The sequence below is a fragment of the Nilaparvata lugens genome, chromosome 12 (assembly GCF_014356525.2).
Source record: "Nilaparvata lugens isolate BPH chromosome 12, ASM1435652v1, whole genome shotgun sequence".
NCBI lineage: Eukaryota > Metazoa > Arthropoda > Insecta > Hemiptera > Delphacidae > Nilaparvata > Nilaparvata lugens.
In genome coordinates, this window is record NC_052515.1 from 22,760,112 (window position 1) to 22,782,333 (window position 22,222).

General features: G+C 31.7%; 1 protein-coding gene across 5 annotated transcripts in view; it reads left to right on the forward strand.

Annotated features, from left to right (window-relative positions):
• LOC111050411 (protein goliath-like) overlaps nt 1-20,920 on the forward strand; it is a 101,826-nt gene extending 80,906 nt beyond the window's left edge. For 2 of the 5 annotated variants that reach the window (XM_039439170.1, XM_039439168.1), the window contains 5 exons: nt 2,308-2,379; nt 8,057-8,130; nt 11,517-11,613; nt 13,429-13,654; nt 17,512-20,920. In XM_039439170.1, coding sequence (XP_039295104.1) covers nt 2,308-2,379; nt 8,057-8,130; nt 11,517-11,613; nt 13,429-13,654; nt 17,512-17,666 — 624 coding nt within the window. In that variant the 3' untranslated portion in view covers nt 17,667-20,920. Of the gene's footprint in view, nt 1-2,307; nt 2,380-8,047; nt 8,131-11,516; nt 11,614-13,375; nt 13,655-17,511 lie in introns of all 5 variants that reach the window. The other 3 variants (XM_039439169.1, XM_039439167.1, XR_005572659.1) reach the window with 2 other exon arrangements.
• Nucleotides 20,921-22,222: the final 1,302 nt, after the last annotated feature.

Below are 22,222 nucleotides of genomic sequence, written 5' to 3' on the forward strand. Positions count from 1 at the left end.
TTTTAAGGCGGATTTATATCACCCTTCTACAGAATCTTGAGTTTATTTTTTCAACTATTTTTATCTGAGACCAATTGATAGGTACTCCGAGTTGGTCTTTTTGAAATTGTAAATTTCACCGTTCATGAAGAGAGTTCCTTTTCCTGCCTTCCTTCCTCGCTTTTATCTTTCTTTTGTCCTTCTTCCTTCCTTTTTACTTGTTTTACTATATCTTTTTGCTCTTCTCCTTCCTTCTACCAGTTTTCTTTCTCCCTACCACATTTAAAAAATTTTTCTCTCCTTTTTATCGTCTGCTCTTTTCTCTTCCTACTTCTTTCATTGTCCTCTTCTTCGTCTTCATTATACTTCCTCTGTTTTTTTCTCTCTCTCCTCTTCCGTTGCTTAGTCATCTTCCTTCTCCTTCACCTCCTCCTCCTTATTCTCTTCCTCCTCCTCCTTCTCCTCATCCTCCTCCTTCTCATCCTCCTCCTCCTTCTCCTCCTCCTCCTCCTTCTTCTCCTCCCCCTCCTCCTTCCACCTCTTCCATCTCCTCCTCTTCCTTCTCCTCTTCCTTCTCCTCTTCCTTCTCCTCTTCCTTATCCTCTCACTCACTTCTTTACCTCCTACCTTCTTATCCTCTCATCCTCAAATCTTTAGTTGAATAAATGAAATTAACGTTTTGGTAGAGAGTTAGTGGGAAGGATACTTCAAATATTCTTTCCAAAGAATTGACATTGATATGTCCAAAGCTCCGCCAATTCATGTAGATGCATAACAATATTATCTACCTATAGTTATTCCAAATTGCTTTTTCCATATATCATAATATATAAGGAAGTGGAATAGTAGATCATAATCGATTCATATCTTAATTAATCGTTGAGAGCTAAGCAGGTAGGAGATTTATGATTTGATGAATTAATGTGATAGGATTGATTTAATTTAAGAGAACTTATCAGAAATTTCTGATAAGACAACGTTGTGTACGTAAGTTTTAAGAAATAAGTGATACAAGAAAAACAAAACCAGAAGTAGAAGTGATGAAGCATAAGGAACCATAGAAAAAGGAGCAATCTATTAAGAGAGAACGATCTATGAGAGGAGGAAATGTGGAAGAGATATAAATGATTTAAAAATCAAAAGCAAAATAGCGATCCGTAGGGTGATAACGACGTGTGAAAGAGAGTGCAAAAACAAAGAAGAAGAAGAGAAGGTGGCTTATCAGAGGCAAAAAAAATGTAAGAAAAAGGTGAATAATGAAATGGTGGTTGATTGAATGATTGAGTACTTTATTTATGTAGATTACAATATACTTATACACTTGATTACAATAGCTTACAATACAGAAAAATTATAGATGAATTTACATAATATAGACTAAGAAAATAATTATTGAACTGTATAATATACAGTGTTAGTGGGAAGGATACTTCAAATATTCTTTCCAAAGAATTGACATTGATATGTCCAAAGCTCCGCCAATTCATGTAGATGCATAACAATATTATCTACCTATAGTTATTCCAAATTGCTTTTTCCATATATCATATACAGTTCAATAATTATTTTCTTAGTCTATATTATGTAAATTCATCTATAATTTTTCTGTATTGTAAGCTATTGTAATCAAGTGTATAAGTATATTGTAATCTACATAAATAAAGTACTCAATCATTCAATCAACCACCATTTCATTATTCACCTTTTTCTTACATTTTTTTGCCTCTGATAACGCCACCTTCTCTTCTTCTTCTTTGTTTTTGCACTCTCTTTCACACGTCGTTATCACCCTACGGATCGCTATTTTGCTTTTGATTTTTAAATCATTTATATCTCTTCCACATTTCCTCCTCTCATAGATCGTTCTCTCTTAATAGATTGCTCCTTTTTCTATGGTTCCTTATGCTTCATCACTTCTACTTCTGGTTTTGTTTTTCTTGTATCACTTATTTCTTAAAACTTTCGTACACAACGTTGTCTTATCAGAAATTTCTGATAAGTTCTCTTAAATTAAATCAATCCTATCACATTAATTCATCAAATCATAAATCTCCTACCTGCTTAGCTCTCAACGATTAATTAAGATATGAATCGATTATGATCTACTATTCCACTTCCTTCTCCACATAACTTCAACATTTTTCAATTCATTTCAACATTGAATTCTATCATCCTATCATTTTGCTTTTCGCTATCATTATTTTGTAACACAGAATTGATGAACTCAACAGTATTCTCTCAACACTTCTAAAACCTTAGACTCCATCCAATCCTCATATATTATATTTATTTATCATTTGTCATTTTCATATTTTTCAACTTTTCCAGCGGAGACTCTGTACTGCAGCGAAGAAAGCTTTGTCCAAAATCCCAACAAAGCACATAAAATCTGAAGATAAGGTGAGTCATCAAACTAATAAATAACACTAAACTAAGAAATGATACATCTATATTATTTGTGTTAATATCCAGCTAAGTTTTGTTTTACAGCAGTCTCCCCTCTTGTAATTTGAAGTTTGGGAGTGATTGTTACTTTCCCACCATCTTAAGTGGTTTACGATCTCTTTTTCAGTCTTTTTTCAATTCTTCCTGCTCTCTTTCCAGCTCGTGTATCATCTAGGATCTGTTATTTTATTGGTGCTCAACTATTAGTAGAATTATTATTGTCTTTATTACAGTTTTCACTCGTAAAAAGTCGTTTCAAGTCGATTTTATTTCTTTAGATTCCTTCACTCTGTTCCAAATGGTAAATCATCTCTATTTACGATGGTCTGTAATATCACTTGAGTCATTTTGTTGAGAGTGGTTGTAAAATTGAAAACAATTATCTTCTAGTTCATTGCCCCAACGATCGAATTTTGTTCATTGACTAATTTAGTTCATAGATGGAGCTTTAAAACCAGTTATTCTTGAATAGTTTGAAGTTTTATCGAATCTATTTAAGTTTTTTTTTTATTTATTATTCGATATATTGCTATATTGTGAGATAGTATTCTCCATAAAGTTCAAACCATTAAAAGTTACTTTGAGTAGGATGAGAAAATTGAATTAAGAAAACTGATTTAAACTCAGTTTGTAATAATTAAATTGAAAAGTTCAAGTCATAAAGTGTCTTAGTTCATTTACAACTAATCGATTAATCTTCTATCATTATTGAATAGATTTTTATCGGATATTAATTGCTAATTGATTTTCGTTTACAGTAGTTTTGTTTCAATTCACTTCCCGCTTCCTGAAATGCAATTGAACTGTGAACCGCCGGAAAGTGATGTTTTTCAAATATGTTTTGTATTGTATTACATTTAGTACCAGAACAGGAAGAGAACAAAATTACCAGTAGAACTCACCACTTTGTAAAATACTCATTTCTTACTTCAAAACTAATTGAATTATAAAAGCTGTCCAACAAAATAACTCAAAAAAATATTTTACAAACTTATTTTACGTTTACTAATAAATTATATAAAAAGTGTTCAAATTCCGTACAGCTCTAGTTACCCTGTTCGCCTGTTGAATATTTATTTATATTCTATCAAATGTAAATGTTTTATTTGAGAGAAAATGTGATGTGGTGCTAACTCTGAAAATGGATTTCTGTGAATTTTTGATAAATTCTATCCTCCAATATTGAATTGCATACTTCACTTGAATGTTATAAATTGTAAGTCTATATAAGTAGTGCTCTTCCCCCTCGCACTGATCTATAGTCCATACAGGAAAATTTTTCATTGATGTATTTGTTTTATTTTGTAAAGTGTTTTTACTTCAGAAATAAGGCATTGGATTAAATTTAATTGAGTTTACCAAACAACAATTTTTGTAAATTGACTTGGATTTTAGTTTGAATTGAACTATTTAATTTCAAGTTAATTTGAATTCATATTCAACATTAATTCAAAAGAGAATAAGAAGTATTTTCAATGCGTTAGAATAGCTTACAGGATTTATCTGGGGATAAATTCAATTAAATTATCACAGGAAGCTTGTGAAATGTGAAGTATTCAATATGGAATCAGAGCGGCTGCATCCTACTCAGTGACAAAGAGATTAATCAATTTTCCGCTTCTGTCGACATTCAATGAATGTTTTCTCATCCTCACTCAGGGTAACTCTAGCTGGATATTAATTGAAAGGATATTTGCTTCCTTTACTAATCCTGATTGAATATTGATTGATTTTTCTTTCTTTATTTTGTTGAACGTGATGCGAATTTGATTGAGATTTCATACGGATATCCCCTATCAAACTAATATTCAGAGTTGAATTTATCAAACAATTCTTTCAAATTAAAAATTTACTAAAGATATCCAATTTCTAATAAAATAAAAGTAAATACACTTCACTTGAATGGGCTACTTTTTTACAAATTGATAAAAACAATATAACAATCTTGTAGTACCCTTTATTATTTAAAACAACTAGTTTCGACCATAACTTAGGTCATTTTCAAGTTGATTTTAAATAATAAATCATTATTGTGCTAGAAAAGTGTACTACAAGTTTTCATATTGTTTTTATTAAAATAAGAGTAGTAGTATTCCTCGTGCTGAATTCAGAAAATAATCCTTCGATTCAATAATAACATTTTTTGTTCAAGTACTATTTTTCGTTTAAAAAAAAAATATCTTCAAAAAGTAAAAGATAAAAGTATCTTTTGAAAAAACAGGTTCAAATTAATTTACTTTTCCTGGCAATAACGTAAGAAGAGGATTAAATCAATCTATCTTTCCTTCTTCAGTACTCAGAATACCAGATTACTGTACTTGTATACCTATAGGCCTATGTAGTTACAATAGAAGCGATGAAACATTGAATAAAAAGTAATGTATATATAGTTGTATACCTATACTGTGAACAGAAAACATGGAAACTTGATTGTCCCTTTTCTGTATAGGGCTATTTGTAATATAAATAGTAATAAAAATAACTCAAAAAAGGATAGACTACTGGATTTTTATTTATATTCCTATTTATGGAAACTTGAGTATATACTACGGTATTAGAATGATAGAACTATGTAAAATAAATAAGGATGATGGTTCGTATGGTCAGGGCGAAAAATATAGTATACTATCATCACTAGAAAAGAGTCGTCTAGAAAAATTAAAATTATATGCTTGCCAGTTGAATAGCTTGTCAGGATGGTATTCTAAGAATAATAATGAAGATTGTGATGTACATTTCTGATATCCATTTTTTCAATTTTCTTGCTTTCAAAATGATGTGGAATAATAATGGTGAGATTTTAAACTTATTCGGCTACTTTTTATCCTATAAGATACTCTTATATGAATGATTTTTTAGGTTTGATTAGATCATTCGTTACTTATTACTGTATCAGAGACATTATAAACTATTCAAAGTTGAATTCTGGAAACTGCCTAGTCAAAATGTTGAGTTTAAATTTTAATTTGATGTTAAATTTAGAGCATGACTTACATCCTAATAGTTCAATCATGAATTATTGATTGAATAAGTTCAAACTCCAGATCTATCTTCTAAATTCAATCCTGCATGGATTATTTAATGTTTTGCAGGAAATTCCGCAAACATTGAGATTAACTCATAACATTTTTTGGCAATTCTTATTCTTAATAGCTGTTTCATATTCGGAAAGCATTTTTGATTATGGTCTCAGAATATTTTAGGAATAATGCTTCTGCTCAATTTTTTTGTTAAAACATGTTACCACAATATACAGCAATTATAGAAGTTTTCTCTGATGTTACACTTGTTCATACATATTACTCATCGTATCATGATACACTTATCAGTAATATACATGATACATCGCTTATCCTCAAGCTAGTGAAGAATGTTTCTTGACTATTTTTTCGCTTTTTCAATTTAGTAGTGCAAGCTCTACTTGAATAATATAATACCTGAATTCTCTGGCACTTATTCAAGACATGAAGTCGACCTTTGGTTGCTTTTGAATCACAGTTTCTTTGTTATTTTCTTTATAGAAGCTTACATTACCACCTGTAAGGATAAGTTTAAAATTAATGGATCTTGTATAACTGCATGTTATAGTGAAGCCATGGATCTAACAGATCTGTTTGGTTAGGCTATGGTGAAGCTTATAAAAATACTTAGGCCTAGTAAAAAGTATAAAATGTAAAACCCATAATAATATTATGGTTTAATTTCGATAAGAGGCATAATATGATGTCTTCAATTAAGTATTTTCTTCAGATACTGTTGCTGGTGATATATTGTGATATCTATCCGTAATTAAAACACTGATATGTTGTCAGAAATATCACTTATTTATTATTACAATTTATTTATTTAATATTACAAATGTATCACTATTTATTTAAAGTTTTGAATTTTTCTCACTGAAGATGACACCATTGGTGTTGAAACATGATTGTTATTTTACAATAAATTAGTGATATTCCTGATAACATCCCAGTCTTTCCATTAAGTATTTTCTTTTTGAAAATGAGAAGGAAATATTGAAATGAAAAGAAAATATTCTTCATTAGATGGAGTTAAGACTTCAAGTGTTACTTGCATAATAACTCTACATATTTTCACTACCTATCTATTAATTTGTCCTTTAGAAAATTTTGGATTTGATGAAAGAATACTATATATTAGTTGAAGTTCCAGTCTCAGGGATTCTTTCAGAAATTTTGACAAATTTAAACTTGCGGAAAAGGGTTGAATGCCCTCAAATGGTCTGGAAAGAATATCATATTTGTAAAATATATGTATAACTCGGCGATAAATCGGTTAATGGAGCACTTATATGTTGATGCTGGCTTCTATCCAACTGGAATTGCCTCATCTGCACTCCACACTTACAATTTATTTTGTAAGAACTTCTCCTCTGTAACATATAGACTGCATTCAAAATATGAAAAATGACTTGTGTTTTTTAATAACTTGCAATGATTTATCAACTTGGTCCACTTATGTCATTTATGCTACATAAGATCACGCATGAGATAAATCTAAGGTATTTTTGGTCTACAAAAATTTGACTTTCAGTCAGTGACAGAGCATAGAGGAGCAAAAAGAATGTTGTTTTTTTGGAATTATAATTCATGTTTAGTCTTCAAATAAAGTAGATATGATACATCAATCTATCAATAACTCAGGTATCATATTAATTCTCTGCTCTTATTCTTAATGTTGAGTAAGATCATTTTCTATAAGACTATATTAATTGATTTGACATGTAGCAGAACTCTTATTTCATGCTTCATTGGAGTTTCAATGAAAGTAAAATATTAATCAACTTGCATTCGATACAATAAGTTACGGTATGAAAAAAAAAATTTTAAACCAAAAAAAAGATAATCCATCTAACCATGGTTCATATAAATTTTTGACAATAATACTATGTGAAATTATTAAAAATCATTATCTCCATTATTTTATGTTAATATTGATTTGAAATTATCAAAGAACATTTTCTCCATCATTTAATGCTGATATTGATTTGGTTTTTTATAGAAATTGTAATTCATGTTTAGTCACCAAATAAAGTTGACATGATATCAAGGATATCTTCACGAATTATTCAACGACTAAAACAAACTATAGTGATGTCCAGGTTATAATGACAGTATTTGTTCAACTTTGGAATTGCTATCCTTGTCTATCATTTGACAAAGCCGGTGGTACTATCCTTTTCCAGGTCCACAACGGTGCCAATTATGTTTTTGACAGTGTAGAAATATATTTAATTAATGCAGAGAATCTGCATCGCTATTCTCTTATCTTTATCCACTCTCATTATAACGCGGCCCTCACTATAGATTATTTTGTATTATTGAAAAACAGTCCTGTAGTACTCTGTATAATAGTATGTAGTAATTTGTTCTAATCTTGGAAAGTATGTAAAATAATGGTCATTTTATTACTAAATTTATTTATTTGGCTTCTAATAATTAATAATAGTTTAGACTATACTTCCAACTTCCAACCATATGCATCTATTTGAAATACGCTGAAAAGACATACCTACTAAAACTGAATAAATTGTAATAACTTCTAAAAATCAATTGGAAATAGATTTGTTCTCTATATATTTGTATTTCTTTCTTTTTTTCAGGAAATACAGGGGGAGGGAGAGTGCTGTGCCATCTGTATAGAGCCTTACAAAACATCAGAAGTCGTAAGGATATTACCTTGCAAGTAAGTACCTAATTATTGTAAGCCGATTCAATTTTTATCCTTTTTTTGTACTACAGTATTTCAGATCTGATGCATCTCAAAGACTTGAGAATCCAGGAATAAGGAATAAAACATTGTTCCACATTCATGAAAATATATTTATTCATACATTTATAATATTAATTAAAACAGGAAATGCACAACATAGGTAGATAGATTAGAAACACTTAGAAACTCACATTATTGTTTGGAAATTTTCGACGAGCTGTGCCGTCTTCTTCAACCATGCAGGGAGTAAATTTTTCTAGGGAGTAATATATATTGGGTCTAAATTACACTCATGTAGACACTACAATTTCAATTCATAAATCTTTAAATGAACACAGCTCATTTACAATTTTCTCGCAATAACTTCTCAAATTTGAACAGAATATCTTAATAGTGATCATCCTTTATAGAGAGATATTGGGTCAATAATATTGGGTAAATTTATTGGGGTCATAGATTAGAGATTATTAATGAAGACTCTAAACATGTTTAATTCATGAATCCTTGATACATCCATATTGATTAATATGGTTTCATTTTCAGTTTTTTAAAAAACAATGTCAATTGTAAATAATGATTTATTATCATTATTATTTAACAACAGCGACAATCATTGATTCATTTTGTTCTTTAAAAGAGACAATATTTGTTTTACAGCCAATCATTAATTCATTTTGCTTGGAATAAGCAATATTCTTTCAACATAAGAATATAAAACGACGATTGGTCGTAATGAAAAGGAGTAGTGCACTTGATTATTCTAGTCATGAAAGGTTTTATGATTGTCATTGTGCAAATTGAAATCGACGTAAGAATTGTGGACTTTGTTATCCTCATTAAAGCAGTTGGCCATTAATTGTGACAATAATTTAATGATTTGTGATTGTGATTTGTGATTCTATCCACAAATAAATAAATAAATAAATAAATTTACATTCAGATGACCTCAAGAACCATCACTTGACTTCCAGATCTATGCCTACAATGTTTGTCCTTGTAATTTGACTTTTTGTCAATTTTCGTTGAAAAGATATTACGTTTTTTACTGGAAATGTAGATGTAATGACAGAACAGAATTGAAGCGGTAGTGCTATCATTGAAATTAGATTGGTACTACAGTACAGGGAATAAGACAAGGAGTGAGAGAGGTCTAAGAGAGTTGAAAATTTCAGTGAAGAATCAGAAAAAATAAATTAGGAAGTGAATGAAAATGAGTGAGTGAAATTAAGAAAAATACAAACACAAACAAGAATGATGATGAGAAATTAAAAGAGCTAAAATAGAAATGAGATAAGAAATGATTTAAAAATGAAGTAAGGGAGCAAGATATGGGTGAGAGGAAGAAGTTATAAGAAAAGAGTTGATAAATAATAATACTTTTTACACTTTGTTATCTTTACCATGTGTTGTGGAACATGAGTTAATACTGTTTTAGTATGAATTCCGATGCAGTGGGGGTGGGTGGTATTAAAGAGTGAAGAAGAATCAGGAGGAAGTTGAAGAAAAAATCAGTGAATATAGAAGAATAATATGCAGAAGAATGTGTTGTGGAATAATTTTCGATAAAAGATTTATGAAAAGATTAAAGAGTAGTGAAATGATTTTGAGAAAATATGACTTATTTCCATCGTTTTCCGATTTATATTTACAATATTATATTTATGCCTTCCTGAGTTAACAATAATAACATTCACAAGAAGAAAATGATGAAGAGAGAACAAAACTGATGGAGAAAAATAGAAAACTATCAGGCAGTCAAATAAAGGAGGATGCTGAATGAATGAATACGATATTCTGTACTAATTCCTTTCCAATATGAAAGTCAAACTATATATTTAGGGTGTCACATATATGTGTTTTTCACTTTCTCAGCTTCAATTCTGATATTTTTCAGTTTTTAATCAATGTCTTCCGGTTACTTTTGATTCAATCTTCATCTGTGCTTGCCTGAACAATTTTTTTCAGTTACCATTTTTTAATTTTTTTCATTTTCAATAATTGCTGTTTTCCCGCTCAATTCTTCATCTCTGAATGCGTAGACGGAGAAGAGAGCAATCAAACAGCCGTTAATCGTCGGATTAGCATCATTTTTATCCGGTTATTGTACAACAGGAAAAACAGGATATTCTACCAAGAATGATAAGGAGTAGGCCTTATACTCGTGTTTGGTAATGATAGTGTTCTGTGGCTCAATAGCATAGCAAGTCGTCATTAGATGCAATAAAATATCATACTGCTCTGACTTTGTAGCAATTTTAATATTCTGTCATTCTTTAGGATTCTGCTTATAATATTAATGTTTTTATTATATTTTTTACACTCTACTTTGTTCAAATATGAGGGTTTCAATATAAATAGGTTTTCTAATTGTTTACAATCCAGGTAGATTTACCTCAAATATAAAAGTATATTATGAAGATTATAAAGAATATAAAATATATTATAAAGATTAAAAAAAACCACTAGCAGTCAGACTTTGTACAATAAATGAATTAATCACTCACTGTTACAACGAGATCTTTCGATGATGGCGGGCCGGCCGAAAGATCCCGTCACAGTGAGTGATTAATTCATTTATTGTAAAATATCTTACTGCTAGTCGTTTTTTCTAAAAGCAAAAAGTGATTTAATAATAAGCAGTTCGTGATGGAAAACAACATTGAAGAATTTGAAAAAAGTATTATAGAGACTTTTTAATATATTATACATTTATATAATTGTTTTAGCACAGTATTTGAGTTCTTTATTGATTAACAATACTGTATACTCTGCTGGACTGAAATAGAATGCGGTACAGTACTGTAACTTTCCCTTTCATGGGAAAGTTCACACTTCAGCAGAATAGAAATGTATGAGAACTTCAATGAGAGTCAATAGTTCTTTTTTATATAAATTTTACACATTATTTTTAATTATGCCAACAGTCCCATAATAACCAATCATATTATTTTTCTGACCAATAGAGGAGAACTTCATTAGAAAGAAGCGGGATTTCATGAAACCCGTGTAGCTTCCTCATATATTTTTTCGGAAAACAAACTATAGTGAGGTTTTCGTTATAATGACAGTGGATAAAGATAGAAGAATAGCGATGCCGATTCTCTTCATTAATTAATTATATTTCTACACTGTCAAAAACATAATTGGCATCGCTGCGGACCTAGAAAAGGATAGTACCACCGGCTTTGTCGAATGATAGACAAGGATAGCAAAACCAAAGTTGATCAAATACTGTCATTATAACGTGGACCTCACTATAGTTCTAGACTTCAATCATTTATCTTCATTGACTTTATTGTATTTCATTGATAAATCTGCTGATTTTCTATTTTTTGAATGTTTTATTCTCTATGTTACAGGCATGAGTTCCATAGATCGTGTATAGATCCATGGCTGTTGGAGCATAGGACTTGTCCTATGTGCAAGATGGATATTCTCAAGCACTATGGCTTTGTTGTGAGTATCAGACATACTTCACATTTTGTTCTAAATATGTCACTTCATCAAGATATTATTTTATACTGGTTTTGGTTTGGTTTGATGCTATCATTCATGACATTTTTGTTGTCGGAAAAGCATAGCCTACACAAAAAGATACATCAGAAAAATTTTACCATTGATTGAAACACCCAAGACCCAATTGAAAGTACCTAAATTATGATCTACTTTTGAATAAATGGAGCTTTAATTTCTATTTTCTTCTCTGACACTCTTCTAGTACGATATGCTAGTCAACAAATAAAATTCGGCAAATATTTGAAAATGATTTCTTGGATATTGAAGAAACAAATTAACACAACAAATGATCGAATAATAAATAGAGGCAAGGCATCAATAGCAGGCAAGGCCTTCCACTGTATAACAACTGTACCGTACTACTAAGTGGATACCGGTACTTTAGTCTTGTTAAAAATGTATTAGATATATTATTTTATGCCAGTAAATCCTTTGACAGTAAGCTTAATTCGATTAATTGGTTATATAAATTAGCCAAAATTTTACCTCCATTCTGAAACTTATAACTTACAAAGTATTTATAAATAAGCGAAATCAGATTGAATGATTCAATGTTCAATATCTGAAAAGAGGTAATGAGTGGGAGGAATTTTGTAATAGTCTGAAATCATACCACACATACTACAATCACTGCATAATCACCGTACATAATGGTAAATCCAACTACCTTCAATTATGCGACCTATTTATAACTGTTTAGATATCTATTTCTATATCTCTGTATCCATGTTCGTTTAAACTTTTAATTAAATGAGTATTATCATAGCTCATCTCTCGTTGAGAAGGCTAATGAATTCATTATTGAATCAAATTTTAAATCAATTCTATTTGTCGAGGTCAATGACACACATTAGATACATTAAGAGGTAGCATCTTTTGCTAATAGCTTTTCTTTTCCTGTATTGCAAATATAATTAGCACAGAATTATTTATAAAATTGAACAGTTCCTTGTGAACATTTGCTGTTTCATAACTATTAATTAGTAGGTTCATGGTAGAATCTAGATATATTACATTAATTTGATAATTGAATCACAATGATTAATTGAGAATCCAAATTATAGTGCTTCTAAATCCTCTGAAGAGAATTACTCAGTGTACTCATACAAAGACTGAATAAGAAGTAAACTCCATTATAAATACCACAATATTCTAATAATAATTCTTGATTCCAAGAATATTCTATAATATATAATTATTTATTCTATTGAATAAGAATAATACAATATAGAATATATTCTATTATACAAGAATATTCTATTTTAAGCTTAAGGTACCAGTATTGTGCGTTATTGAGGCTACACCATATACAACACTGTCACTTTAACGCAGTTACTGTAACATTGTTAATGTGGGGTTGTTCACTGGAGAATATAGAGTCTATGAAATAATTTCTCACACCGCAAAGATCTGCCAGGCTCCAAAACTTTTCTTTTGTAATTTCAATGTTTATTGTAACCAGAGCTGTTTTTCTGACGATACCTCTTGGGGGAAAAAATAAAAACAACTCATTTTTTCATTTGAAGTCAAATTAAATAAATATTCCACAGGCAGCCAGGAGAGCATCCTTTTAATAAGTTGCGATTGTTGTCTCAGTTCACAGGAATCCAGGAGAGAATCCTTTTAATAAGTTGCGATTGTTGTCTCAGTTCACAGGAATCCAGGAGAGCATCCTTTTAATATGTTGCGATTGTTGTCTCAGTTCACAGGCAGCCAGGAGAGCATCCTTTTAATATGTTGCGATTGTTGTCTCAGTTCACAGGCAGCCAGGAGAGCATCCTTCACATGGACATAGAGGAGGCGGTGAGTGACTCAGAGAGCATGCACCAGCGCAGCCTGAGCAGCCCAGTGCCCCACTTGCTGCAGGGCGGCCTCACTGTTGCCCTCGGGCCACGCTCGCTCACGCCAGACCTGCTCAGTCACGTCAGTCGTGCATCCACGCCCGACGAGTATTCGCCTGCGCTGCCTGGGCCCAGTTATGGTATTCACAATTCAATCTATATTTACAACCACGAATACAAAATACGAGGGCAGATTGAAAAGTTTCTGACCTAATCATGAATATCACAACTCACGTCAACAAAATCTGGAGTATCTGGCGTAGAATTTATGTCAGGCCTACAGTCGTTTGAGTGAGTCATTGACAGGTGATTGTCAATGAATGTTTTGATTGAAAAAAATTTTAGCTTTAACGCCCAGAAGATAGTTAAAGCCAACTCAATCCGTCTATTTTGCGATAATGCCTCCTCGTTTGCCTAGTTTATAGACCTATATCATAGACCAAATCTTGTTCAATTCCAATTTCTTAACACTCTACTGATTTTTCAATTCTAAATGGACAGTAATGCATCTAAATATAATGTGAAATAATAAATTGGTGGCAGAACTCATATTTTTGCGCTTAAACTTCTTCAAGAGAGTTGGAATTGATCAAGTTTTGGTGTGATGTGAGCAGACGCATCACCCGACTTTGACTTACTCAAATGTTTGTAACATAAATACGACGTGTCCTAAATGGCTGAAATTTTAGTAAGTAATTTAGAAATGACAAAAAATATTGAAAACGACGAGAGTTGTCATCTTCATGGTTCGGTCAGAAACATTTTAGTCTTCCCTACAGTACTTACATTTTGAGAACATTGTATTGGAAATTAACTACCTCTACTACACCAAGTGATTCAAAAAAGACTTTACAACTTTGAAAATTCATATAAATCTTATTAAACAAGGTATATAACTGGTTTTGGTGTTGCTTTACAGGAAAACACTTCCGTTGGTTATCCTGCAGACATCCCATCGATAGTCGATTTCTTCCCAGACTCGCACTAGCATTTCAGGTGTAACTTGCTCAACAGCAGTACAAATCCTTGCTCTAAATTAGGTAGAGTGGCTAGCAAAGGAGTTACATACACCATATCTTTTATGAAATCCCACAAGAAAAAATCCAGCATTGTTAGTCTGGGGAATGAGGGGGCCATGCAATTGGCGCATTACGGCCAATCCTCTGATTTGGAAAGCGGTTATTAAAAGAATCCCGGACGTCAGTCAGATAGTGTGGTGGTGCGCCATCTTGCATAAAGATAACATATTTTGTTCTCGGTCATCCTCATCGATCTGTGGTATCAAACATTTTTGCAACATATCAAGGTACACTATGCCGTTTATCAAACCAAAGCACACAGCTAGCACGCTCGGGTCCAGTGAAAGCAGCCATCTTTGACGTAACTGCCGCTAGAGCTTATTGTGCGGCGCACCAGGCACTAGCGGACTACGCGAGTCAAAACTTGGAGTGTTTCCGTTTAAAACAACACCAAAACCAGCTCTGTACCTTTTTTAATAAGATTTATATGAATTTTCAAAGTTGTAAAGTCCTTTTTCAATCACCCGGTATAGTGAGATTCATTTTAAACTTTCGGAATTGGTTAAATGGGAGCGAAATAGCTAAAGATGTATCTTCTCTTTCTCTGATAAGTCCCAAATTTGCCGGCCGGTATGGTGTAGCCTTCTTCTGGTAGAGAATTGCAGCATCAGCCTGCTATCAGCCCTTACCTGGTCATAGGTACGAATCCCGCCGGTGGGCATGGACGTTTCATCATCTCCACCAATCACCCACGCACTCTTTCCATTACCCAAGCAGAAAGCTTATAAATGGGCATCATCCGATATTTTTAAAAATCATAGTAATGATGAGGAGTGGAGAACGTTAAGGAATTGTAGATACCTCAGTATTAATGAATGTGTGCTTTGCGCATATTCATAGCCATCATTTATGGCATTCAACTATGGGGTAATTCCTCATCCTCCCATGTCTTGTTCAAGCTTCAAAAAAAGGTCTTGAGAACAATATGTAAGAGATTTACATTTTCATGCAGAGATATTTATTTGTGAATATGGGACTGTTGACAGTATACCATCATTGTATATACTGGCATGCCTAAAAATATTAGTCAGTGGCAATAATATTGCCTAATATTATGAGGCAATGAAAAAATATTAGTCAGTATGCAGGATCGCAAAAGAATTGGCAATACATGTCTATAGAATGTTTTAATGCTCTCCCTAATGAGATAAGAGTAATTGACTTTGAAAGTTTTAAACGGTTTTTAAAGAATTTGCTCGTTGGAAAATATTTATATAAAGTAGATCAGTTTTCGAAATTTAATTTTGAAAGTTATTTGTGTAAATGTTTGTTTTTTGACTTGAGAGTGCTGGGTAATTGAATCTATAAAAATAAAATAGATTAAATTATTGTAAATAAAATGTGATATCACTGTAAGCTTGAACTGACGTTGTTATGACATGTTTATGTTTTTGACAATAAATTATTTATTTATTCATTTAATGCTGACAGTTTAGGCAGTTCAAGGTGGTTTAAGAGTCTCTACATCAAGTGAATGCGATCAGTGTCCAGACATGAATATTATAAATGGTTTCAACACTAAACTTCTTGATCAGTAATAATAATGAATATGAATCAACATATCAAATTCAAGATCACAAATGGTAATAAGCTAGCCTATAGTGGAATAGAATCAAGACGCAAAAAACTATGAGAATTATTTTGCTGAAAGTTGGCTTCATATTAGTAAAGCTAGATTTCTCATACATTTTTACTTTCCTTGCCCTATTACCATAGGTAAGGAAAGTATTGCTTTCCGAAAAAATTAAGGTACCCCAATTTCTAAATTTCTATACGTTTCAAGGTCCCCTAAGTCCAAAAAAGTGGTTTTTGGGTATTGGTCTGTATGTGTGTGTGTGTGTGGTGTGTGTGTGTGTGTGTGTGTGTGGTGTGTGTGTGGTGTGGTGTGTGTGTGTGTGTGTGTGTGTGTGTGGTGTGTGGTGTGTGTGTGTGTGGTGGTGTGTGTGTGTGTGTGTGTGTGTGTTGTGTGTGTGTGTGTGTGTGGTGTGTGTGTGTGGTGGTGTGTGTGTGTGTGTGTGTGTGTGTGTGTGTGTGTGTGGTGTGTGTGTGTGTGTGTGTGTGTATGTATGAGTATGTGCGTCTGTGTACACGATATCTCATCTCCCAATTAACGGAATGACTTGAAATTTGGAACTTAAGGTCCTTCCCCTATAAGGATCCGACACGAACAATTTCGATCAAATGCAATCCAAGATGGCGGCTGAAATGGCAAAAATGTTGTCAATAACAGGGTTTTTCGCGATTTTCTCGAAAACGGCTCCAACGATTTTGATCAAATTCATACCTCGAAAAGTCATTGATAAGCTCTATCGACTGCCACAAGTCCCATATCTGTAAAAATTTCAGGAGCACCGCCCCATCTATGCAAAGTTTGATTTTAGATTCCCAATTATCAGGCTTCAGAAACAATTTAAACAAAAAAAATTAAGTGGAAAAGATTTATCATGAAAATCTCTACAATTAATGTTGAGTAACATTTTCACCTAAAATTGAAATTAAGCTCGAAGTTGCGAGAAAATAAGATTATCCAATTGCAAACTGTTGGCAATTGTTGATTCTATTTAATTTAATCATTCACTATGAAGAGATAGCAGACTTCGTGTGTCTGCAGCGCTATTGTCCTATCACCAGCTGTCTCAGATCTTAGAATAGTAGATTTGATATGCGCGGGAACACTAGCGTCAGTTGATCAATTTTCATAACGGCAAGGAAAGTTGTGTGAGTGCGCCACACCAGATTTTTTTCATACACCTATAATATTCTTCGGCCATAGAAAAATATAATTACAGTAATTAAAAAAGGTAATTAAAAAATATATGAAACATGTAATGAGTCATGATTGATGCTTTACCGGAAGCCTACGCCCATTATCCCATTATTCTTTAAAAATCAATAACTTAGTTTTTTCTATGTTCCAGAATTCCCCACTGAAAACCAGGCATGTCTACCAGAGAGCGGCATGCACCTGACTACCAGCAAGAGCGAGTTTCTACCACCAAAACCTAACTCACAGATCCGGCGATCGATTTCTTTGGACAACTGCGATTTGCCTGCTGCCAACAACGGCCAATAACATCAGATTGAAAGGCACAGGAGGTTTATTCGAAAATTCTTCTCCGGCCTTCAACCGCTCCCAACCTCTGAGCAAACCTTGCGGAATAGTCAGACGTATTTCTTCTGAAACACAACCGTGGAAATTGTAACGGTTTGTGGATAGTCAACGACATCTCAAACTCAACAGTTTGTGGATGATCAATGACATTTCGCCTGCTCAATAACTATATTATCAGCAATATGTAGAGTGTGTTTTGCTCAACTCAATAAACAGTAATCAAGCCTCTTGTTGAGAATCATTAACATATATGGAATTTGTTGGTGGAGAACACAAAAGTTGTTCCACCTTGCCATAAGAAGTGTGAAGAATGAAACTGAGGGTTAGGTTGGGTAATTTGTTGAAAATGATTGGTTAATTTATTATACCATCCTCATTTTCATCGAGGAGTGGTTGAGCTTATTCCTACCTCATTGGCGAATTTCATGCTCCGTTTGACCAGGACCTCTAATATACTACCAAATATAAAGGAAGTCCTAGTTTGACCCAACCAATTGCATTGAGCATGCTTTTTGAGGTCAGGTTGGGTTAGGGCAGTCCGATCTGTTGTGATTTGAATATAGCAGGTTGAAGCTCCACTCCTATTTCGTGAGATTGAAATAACCCGGCACTTTCATAAGCTTATTCCCATTTTTGAGGAAAGTTACCTGTGAGAGGGTACAGTACTTTATCCTGAACCATTTACTGGGAATGCAACTTAAGTTTCGGGGCTAGCTCACTCCAAATAGTTAAAAATTCTGAATGAAATTTGAAAGTTGAGAGTTCTGGAAGTTGAGAATTCTGCTGTGAGCCTCATTTTGAGAATTCTGCAGTGAGCTATTTGTAAAGAATGCATTGAGACTGCAGCATAACAGTTGAAATGGCAACTACTTGTTGATTGAAATACAACTCTTAGTTGCTCATGTTTAGTCATCAGAAATTGTGATATTTATAATAATAACGATAGCCGTACTACTAGGTAAGATTCGCAAATGAAATTTTATTTGTTCTGATTGTATTATTTTGACTCCAGTTTGTTCAATTTGTACATAAACTTTCATTTTAGTTTAATATCGTAGTCGTTTATATTTATGATTTCAGTTGAACAAATTCTAAAAACAAATGTGACATTTCAGGTGAAAATGTTTTCCAGTAAAAATTGGTAGACATGATTTGGAAATGTGTACAGAAAAATAATCATTGTACGTTGTATGAATCCGATTTACACGTCCTAATTAATTTAATAATATTAGGCTTTAAAATATTCAATGAGTTTAATTATTTTAAATTTAAGTTGAAAGTGTGATTAGTTACAGTATTGTAGCTTTATTTTTTATACCTGCCTTGAGTCGATTATATATTGTATAATTGTATAAGTTTTGTTGATATATGCTTGCAAAATGATGTTTTGATTAGAATGTTTCTCATTCTTGTCACTAGTTAAATTAATATATTCAAAAGCTTTAATCATCAAATGACGATAATTTTAAGTATACAATTATGGAGAAATTGATAATGAATGAGAGTCTGAATCTGATAGCTGAAATACAATTCAAGATTGCTCAAGAAACTGAAGGGAGTTCATTTATTGGAAATTATATCAAATTAATGCAATTTTTACACCTCACTTAAGTTTTTGAAAATGCAATAGTTACAATAATGATATTATAAAAATGATTGGTAATTTTGAATAGTACCGTACCTATTCATTCGATTTATCAATACACTTGATACTGATTGATAAAACATTAAAAAAACAATATACAGTATAGAAAGTAAAAGAATAAGAATGACAATTATTTGAGCAGTTCAGTTGAAATCAGACTCAGTTTCAGTTGGTACTTATACATTGAACACCTATAAAAATATTTTCAAATTCCTTTTTATTGGGCAAATAATGTGCCTTTTCAATAGTTACCAATTATCAATTGTCTTTCTATTTTTTAATCCATACATTATTATCTATAAAAAGTTTACCGGAGGTTCTAAGATTAGTTATTGAATTCTTCATCCATAGGTGCAGATTCTTTTCGAGCAATATTTTCTTTCTATAAAATTATAATATGAATATCTTCTGTTCTATGTGAACATCTCCGTATGTAATAGCTCTCATCCAATTATTGTAATAATTCTAGTAATAATTATTATTAAAAACAATACTTCTCATGTACAGTAATCAAAAATATGAATTTTCAAATTTTTCAAAGAGTAGATAACAAATTTCTTCAGTAATAATTGTGAACTTTGAATCCTATGGAGACTCCAAAATACTTTTTTCAAAGAGACAGCTTTATATTTTGCATGCTGATGCCAATGTTTAAAATAATATTGTATATTTATTTTTGTGTACTTGGAAGCTTAATAATTATTATATCCGAAATAAAGTGCCTCAGAAAAATGTTGCTGGAAAATAATAAAATACGTATACCGGTATTCAGTGCTGGAGAATACACTGAGTTTATGGAGATTGTTTAGGGTCCTATAAATATATTAGTCACTTGTGACTTCCATTTTATAACATAATCTTTGGGTAATAATTGCATGTTATTATTGATGAAGCAATGTCTACAATGATAATTATTATCTTACCAATTTCTAATTAATATTTGAACAAAAAGCGGTACTTGTATGATATTGAACAGTATTTATAAATTGAGTAAAACTTTAATAATGCAATATTATACCGAAGCATGGCTGCTGAATTTAGTGTTGATAAATACACTATAGTATAGATGAAACTAGTGTTTCGACAGTATAGTCTTTCATGACTCATGTTGTAAGTTTTTCAAATATTAAATCGGGAAGTTTACTCAAAAGGTTTTTGATCTTCTGTACTGTACAATAAGTTCTGGAATAATAATAACAATTTTCAACTAAGATAAATCCATCTGCTCATTGAAATTAAGGCTAAAGATCCTCGTAATTCTTTATGATAAAAGTTTAAAATTCATCAACAGATAGGAAATGTGAAAAATTCCATTTTTTTAATCCTAGGAATGTTATTCTATTAAAATCAATCGCAAAGCAAGAAATACGATAAGCCACTCAATAGTACTGTAATAATTATTAAAAATGTCCATGTTTTAGAACTCTGTATCACAATTTGTCTTATTATTTAAGCAATTATTAGTATTTGACACTGCCTTGAAATTCTGTTCTCATGGAATCTATGGGAAAGAGATCAATTGCTTAGGGTGAAGACTTCAGAGTTTTCTTCGTGAGCCCATGTTCAATTTATAGAAAAAAAACTTGAATACTTCTTCCACTTTTACAATAGTACCGGTACTTACAACTCACTTTTTAAAAGTTTCTAGATCTAACCTTGGAAGAAATAGTATAAAGCATACTGGATTTATGTGTTTCTAGAGCAATCATCTCTACTCTTTTTCTAGGCTATTTTTAATCTCTTCATCCTTTCTGGGGATCAAGCAGTTTAAAAAGACTAGATCCATGTTTATTTTTTTACTGATGACCACATAAGCTCTTGTGCGTGGATAATATAAGCTCATTGTGAAAATTTGAATTTTTCCGCTCTATGCAATATGATGTCTATCCAGTAATATTCTTGAGGACCAATTATGTTCTCCAATTTGTTTCAGAATTTGAAAAGACAATACCGTACCTTCATACTATGAATTGTGTTTAAAATAGTAATTTGTCTTAATTTAAGATTTACTGTTCTCATTACTATTATATTTCTCAAGCGATAATAATCAACCCTAAAGCAGACTACTGGAAGCTTTTTCGTAAATTGAAAAATAAAACTTAAGATGTAACTGCTGCAATATTATTACAAAAAATGCTAATACCGTAGTGAATATTTTTAAAAGTTACATTCCTTAATAAGATTTTTCCCTTGTTAAATATTGATGAGAAATTAGTTACTCTGCATGTTATCATGTTTTGTTACATTTTCTCTAGAGAGAGTCTATTCTTCCGTTTAGACTTAAAGTCATTATAAAAAATAGTTCAAAAGAAAAATTCTATTCGTTTTAAATTGAATATGAATTTGTAATTTTCAAGATGCCTTTACTGCTAAAAATATGAAACACACAATCAGTTAGTGAATCCCTTCCAGAATATACAGTATTATTGATTTTAAATATTTCCAATGAGATTTTGAAAACAAAATGAATTCTACTGTTTATCATTGCAAATGTATAGCTGGTATTGAAATTTATATTTTCGCATTATACATTCAATCATTCAAGATTGAAAAAGCCTATTTGTTAGAAATACTGCACCATGATTAACACTCTACTCCGACCTTTTCAAACTCTTCAATGAATCTAATGAACCTCAAAGAGCTCGTCAATAAAAATACCATATTGTTTCAACCATCTCAAAAGATAATAGATACTTTACAATTTAATTCTTTTCCAATAAATTATATTCTACAGGAAATTACTCAACAAGTTACAAGGATGAAACAATAATTAATCTAAGCAATTCATAGCATTTTGTAAAAACAGTAATGTGATGTACCTATAATTTTAAAAGACATCATAAATATTGTAAATTTGACGTGTATTATTTGT